The sequence below is a fragment of the Hippoglossus stenolepis genome, chromosome 3 (genome assembly GCF_022539355.2).
Source record: "Hippoglossus stenolepis isolate QCI-W04-F060 chromosome 3, HSTE1.2, whole genome shotgun sequence".
Taxonomy (NCBI): domain Eukaryota; kingdom Metazoa; phylum Chordata; class Actinopteri; order Pleuronectiformes; family Pleuronectidae; genus Hippoglossus; species Hippoglossus stenolepis.
The window spans coordinates 30,853,703-30,859,864 of NC_061485.1; the positions used below are offsets into that span (position 1 = coordinate 30,853,703).

At 51.0% G+C, this 6,162-nt stretch overlaps 1 protein-coding gene across 1 annotated transcript; it reads left to right on the forward strand.

The window, feature by feature from the left end:
- Nucleotides 1-3,268: 3,268 nt before the first annotated feature.
- LOC124851551 lies at nucleotides 3,269-5,745 on the forward strand. The gene is made up of 4 exons (XM_047339334.1): nucleotides 3,269-3,835; nucleotides 3,964-4,160; nucleotides 4,347-4,486; nucleotides 4,641-5,745. Exons 1-4 carry the CDS (start codon nucleotides 3,269-3,271, stop codon nucleotides 5,723-5,725), a joined length of 1,989 nt encoding a protein of 662 aa, XP_047195290.1. The 3' UTR covers nucleotides 5,726-5,745.
- The last annotated feature ends 417 nt before the right edge of the window (nucleotides 5,746-6,162 follow it).

Genomic DNA, 6,162 nt, shown 5'->3' on the forward strand with positions numbered 1-6,162 from the left:
TGAGGGAAAGTGCCTCTTTATGGACAAAATATGAATGGCAAGTGCCTAGGATCTGACCAAATGCCTGACGGTGGCATTGTCGCGGCGAATTCAGAGACAAAGTACCTGCCATTTAAAAATTGGTCGTCCACTTGTGACCGAACACTGTGCTCCGGTACCTCCAGGTGGAAGTCCACTCAGAGGCACCTAACACTGTAAGTGTCCAAGTGGATGCCCGACCCCAACAAATATATATATGTGTATATAATAAAGACTTTCACACTTTTTTATTTACAATTAAATGATTTTTTAGATCTTGTATGGGCTGAGGACAACTCTGCAGCTCATCATTGGCCGAACATTTTTGGGATTCATCTCAGGAGGCATTTCATCCTCTCTGTCTTCGGAAGTGCTGTCCACTGAGCTCTCCTCTTCTTTCGGATTTTCCTCCGATGATGAGGAGGAGTAGTCCCCTGACTCCTGATACTGGACAGTGATGTCTTCATCCGCAGATGGTTCCTCCTTGCTCTCCTCTCCTTCCCGGTACCTGGGGACTTTGTTGTAATTTCTCCCTGCTTTGTGAGACTGTCTATTATTTGCCGAATCTTTTTCACCTGCAGCGCAGCCGGGATTTTGGTGTAGAATTTGTCCACGGTCCTCATGTCATGACACCTGCTTCCTGACCTCAGATCCCTGTGTATTCTTGGCCTGAAAAACATCACAGAGGAGCAGAGAACTGAGAAACTCTCACAACACTCTGATGATTTTTGTTCAGCTTTGCATGCAATATGGATGTCGCTCTGAGTGCGTGTAGCCGTGCTGGAGACACTATGACTCGGCCAGAGGAAACGGTGCGCATGGCCTGGTTCTCCCTCCCTCCCTAACTCACTCACTCACGGAGCTCCAGAAGAGGGGGGCCTCGCTGCGTGTGCCTGTATCCGGGTTGAAGGCACTGTGACTCGGCCAGTGCCGGTGCAAGTACACAGACACAGACACAGAGACTCACCTCTGGCTCCTCTTGCTCCTTTTCACTTCCTCCGCTGCTGGTCCACAGTGCTTCCTCTCCATCTGCTGCAATTTGTTCCCTCAGCAGCTTGAGGTCATCAGTGAGCTGGTCCCTCTCACTCTTTGATTTCTCTTAGAGAGGCTCTTCTCTCCTCCTGACACTCAGGGACTCCGCAATCGGTGACGGGGGACAACTCCACGATATCCTCCTCAACGAGGCCCACTATGCAGTCAAGGCATGTGCTGATACCTGGGGTCGGGTTTGATTCCCGGAGCTATGCCAGGAGCTTGAGCGTGTCCAGCCTGGAGAGTGCATAACCACACCCGCTCAGCGGGCACTGACAACTCCGGAGGGTCCCTCTCCCTGCCATCTAGTTCAATACGATTCGCCGTTCCGTCCCATTTTGCAATGAATGTGCTGTGATCAGGTGCTTGCGCAACTGCCTGAAGATCTCCTGACACACTGGGCACTCAGGCATGGTGGCCTGAAAGAGAAAAGAAATACTGGATTAAAAACTCATAAATCCTAGTGACCTAGTGGTTCTGGAGACTAAACTATAGTACAAACTTACCTTCTGTCATGGCTCAGGCCGTTCCTCTAGTGTGGGTATGTGTGTGAGTGCGCCAGTCGTGGCACCTGCCGTGTGTCCCACACTTGGTCGGAATCAACTCATCAACACCCCTATAAATGCTCCACACCACGCCACACCCGTTTTCAAATTACTCCAGAATTTGTAAAAATTGTACCACTTTTGAATTTTCTGCAAACTTTGGTTAGTTTTCAAGCATGTTCGAGCCGTCAAAAAGGCAATTCATTTGCCTGAATAAAAATAATAATAGCAAATTTCAATCAGTCCCACACGGAGCTCCAGGACTAGGGGGCCTCGCTCTGTGTGCCTCTATCCGCGCCGGATGCACTGGGAATCGGCCAGAGGAACTGGTATGAGGGGCCTGGCTGTGCCTCACTCACTCACTGGGCTGGGGCTGGATGCATGTCAGAGACCCACACAAAAAATTGTGTGGGGTGTTGAATAGAGTATCAGGGGCACATGCTGGGGCTGGAAAAATAACAGAGTGTCGAATAGAGTACCAGGGGCACATGCTGGGGATTGTAGGATCGAGAAAATTGTGATTGGGATCGTTGTGATGACGAGGTTTCACACCCTTTAGCAAAACACCTTCCGATTTCAGAAACCTGGTTTTCGACGACACTTAGTGCAATGGCAAAGACTCTGAACATAGTCTTTATCATGGATAAATACTTTGTGCAATGCAAAATACTGAATGTAAATGCAAAACAATGCAATGAACACGTCATCTTCAGCTCCGTTGAAAAAAAAAAATTTAAACACCCCTGGGTTAACATTTCAGCTTTGCTTGGAACATGGCCTTAACAGGGAGGGGAAACTATGCTATTTCACTTTTCTGTGAGTCTGAAAGAGTATATACAATACAGTAAAAACATAAAGTTGACACTCACAGAATACAGTTAAACTTAACACCACGGCCGTCTCTCAGACGGTGAATAGTCCGCTGAGATAAGAAACTCAACAAAGGAATACATGACCACCAACCGGATCACAGTAAGCTATTAACCATGTCGGCAAGGCGAACCTCACTGTGCATACTGCGAACACATTATGGCAGGGCCAGGGAGATTAAAAGTGAAATTAGTAAACACAGTCAACCAGTGTTACCCGCAATTATTTAAGCTGGTGCGTTCCGGTGGGGAGACCTTCGATATATTTTTGTGCTTCACCGGCCGAGCGTAACCACATTCTATCCCCATTGGGTAGAGTAATGCGGAGCCGGAAAGGGTACAGTAGAGAGGGCTTGAGTGCCTGCCCCACCCCAGACTCACCTGCTTTCCATTAGTCATTAGTCACCCAGTATATCTACCAGCTCATTCCTTTGTTCTCTGCCAGATCGTCTAGTGTGTTAGTGCCTAGCCTTCCAGCGATTTCCCTGCTTTATCTGTTTTGCCTGATCTCATCGCTGACCTGCTTTCTGGACCCTGGATTCCCTTTTGCCTGCTCCTTATCGGATTTGTTTGCTACCTGACTGACTACCTGGCTTTTGACCCCCGGATCGTTCCAATAAATCCTGAACTCCGAATTTCTGTAAACCTGTTTCTGTGTCGTGCTTTTGGGTTCACGCTTGACATTTTGCCCACCCTGACAGTACAATCTGGCCAAGAATGAACCCAGCCGACTCTGAGATTCTCCGGAGAGAGATGGCGGCACAAGCCAGTGCTCTGCAGCAACAAGAGCGACAACTTACCGCCATGGCGGAGGTTTTCCAGGAAGCTTCAGCATGCCGCGACCAACATTTGGAGGCTCTCAACGACCAGTTCCAGCGGTTAGCACAAGCCCGTCAACTGCCGGCGGCTTCACGGCCGGTCAGTCCTCCAGCTCGTGCTATCTCCGGTCCGGAACCTCGCCTTAACGCTCCCGAACGGTTCTCCGGAGCTCCAGGTACCTGCTGGTCCTTCCTTACTCTCTGTTCTTTGACTTTTGAACTGCAGCCTCTCACATATCCCACCGAGAGGTCGAGAGTGGCTTGTATGATCACCCAGCTTTCGGGACGGGCACGTGACTGGGGAACCCCCGAGTGGGAGAAGCAGTCGGCGATCTGTTCTTCCGTGTCAGCGGTCTCCGATGGTCTCCGGAAGGTTTTTGACCATGCTACCCCCGGCCGAGAGGCTGCTCGTGGACTTTTCAACCTGATCCAGGGGAGTCGGCGAACGGTGGATTATTCCATTGATTTCCGGACTCTCGCTGCTGAGAGCGATTGGAATTCCTCCTCGCTGATGGACGACAGCAGCGCCAGAGGGAGAACTGCTGCATGTACTGTGGGCAGGGAGGCCACTATGTGTCATCTTGTCCGGTAAAAGACCGGGCTCACCAGAAAATTCAGAGGGCGCTGGTGAGCCACTTCACAAGTTCTGAAATGCCCTCTCGGCCCCTTCTCCACGCCCAGCTCTTCTGCAAAGGACAGACTAACACAGTCTCTGTCTTTATTGACTCTGGGGCCAACACCAATCTCCTGGACCGTACTTTTGCCATGCAGCTGGGTATTGAGCAGGAGCCTTTGATCCAACCCATCAAGGCCACTGCTCTGGATGGGCGCCTCATCTGCACAGTAACCCACCGCACCATTCCTCTCCGTCTGGGCATGTCAGGTAACCACACAGAGCTTCTCTCGTTTTATCTGATTCATGCACCACAACAACCAATTATTCTAGGGCACCCATGGTTACGACAACTTAATCCTCACATTGACTGGGTTACCGGTTCCATTTTACAGTGGAGTAACCACTGTCATGCTGTCTGCCTCAGATCTGCGTCATCTCTTGCCTCCAGCCCCTCTCCTCCTAATGAGTTTCCAGATCTTACAGGAGTTCCATCAGAATACCAGGACGTTAAGGAGGTGTTTAACAAAGCACGGGCCACTTCGCTTCCCCCTCATCACCCGTATGACTGCGCCATTGATCTCCTCCCTGGTACCTCACCACCCAGGGGGCGACTATTCTCCCTGTCTACTCCTGAGACCAAGGCCATGGAGAGGTACATAAATGACTCACTGGCTGCCGGAATTATCCGTCCTTCTTCATCCCCTGCAGGAGCTGGATTATTTTTTGTGGATTTTTTACTAAGCCACTGCGATCTTCCAGGCTATGGTAAACGATGTTCTCCGGGATTTTCTTAATATTTTTGTGTTTGTTTACCTCGACGATATCCTGATCTTCTCTAAGTCTGAACCGGAGCATGTTCAGCATGTTCGCAGTGTTCTCCAGAGGCTCCTGGAGAATCAGCTGTTCGTGAAAGCGGAGAAATGTGAATTTCATGCCACTGAAGTAACATTTTTAGGGTTTATCGTCAGGGCTGGTCGTATCCTGGTGGACCCCACCAAGGTCAAAGCAGTGGCTGATTGGCCTACCCCCACCACCCGGAAGAGGCTTCAGCAATTCTTGGGGTTTGCCAATTTCTATCGTCGTTTCATCCGCAATTATAGTTCTGTGGCAGCTCCCCTAACGGCTCTCACCTCCCAAAAACTCACCTTCCAGTGGTCCTCTGCTGCAGAAAGAGCATTCGGTGAGTTGAAGTCACGGTTCTCGTCTGCTCCCATCCTTGTCTTTCTAGATCCAGAGCGTCAGTTTACTGTGGAGGTGGACGCATCGGACTCCGGGGTGGGAGCAGTCCTCTCCCAGCGGGCAGCAGAGGACCAGAAGATGCACCCATGTGCTTTCTTCTCCTGCAAGTTGTCACCAGCCGAACAACATTATGATATTGGGAATCGAGAGTTGTTGGCTGTCAAGTTGGCCTTGGAGGAGTGGAGGCACTGGTTAGAGGGGGCGGAGCAGCCGTTTGTGGTTTGGACCGATCACAAGAACCTGGAGTACATCCGGTCCGCCAAACGGTTGAGCTCCCGTCAAGCCAGGTGGGCATTATTCTTTAACCGTTTTGACTTTTCCCTCTCTTACCACCCAGGATCAAAGAATGTCAAGCCTGATGCCCTGTCCCGTCAGTTCCAGTCCGACAGTGGCGCCACATTACCAGAAAGTATCCTCCCCTCCAAGGTTGTCATCTGCGTTATAACCTGGGACATTGAGGATAAGGTGAAGCAGGGTCAGGCTGATCATCCAGCGCCCAGTGGTTGCCCTGTTTGTCCCTGCGAATCTACGCTCTCAGGTACTCCAGTGGGGACACTCTTCTCGGCTTGCCTGTCACCTAGGGGTTAGACGCACCCTAGCTCTATTGAGGCAACGCTTCTGGTGGGGTTCCATGGAGGAGGACACTAAGGAGTTTGTCGCGGCCTGCCAGATTTGTTCCCAGCACAAGAGCGCCCGCCACGCTCCTTCCGGTCTGCTCCAGCCACTGCCCATTGCTCATCGCCCATGGTCCCACATCTCCCTCGACTTCGTCACTGGACTTCCTCCATCAGACGGTAACACCACGATTCTCACCGTTGTGGATAGATTCTCCAAATCTGCCCACTTCATTCCGTTGCCTAAATTACCATCAGCCAAGGAGACAGCTGAACTTATGCTGCACCACGTTTTCCATCTGCATGGCCTCCCCAGTGACATTGTCTCCGACCGGGGGCCACAATTCACCTCCCGGTTTTGGACAGAGTTCTGCAGTCTGTTGGGGGCCAAGGTCAGCCTATCCTCTGGTT

Excerpts from the sequence above, each read along its gene's own strand:
- LOC124851551 (XM_047339334.1), top strand. The coding sequence starts at position 3,269 with ATGGCGGAGGTTTTCCAGGAAGCTTCAGCATGCCGCGACCAACATTTG. Across the intron at positions 3,836-3,963 it reads GGAGAACTGCTGCATGTACT|CTCTTCTGCAAAGGACAGAC; the intron begins GTGGGCAGGGAG and ends CTCCACGCCCAG. Across the intron at positions 4,487-4,640 it reads CGCCATTGATCTCCTCCCTG|CCACTGCGATCTTCCAGGCT; the intron begins GTACCTCACCAC and ends TTTTTTACTAAG.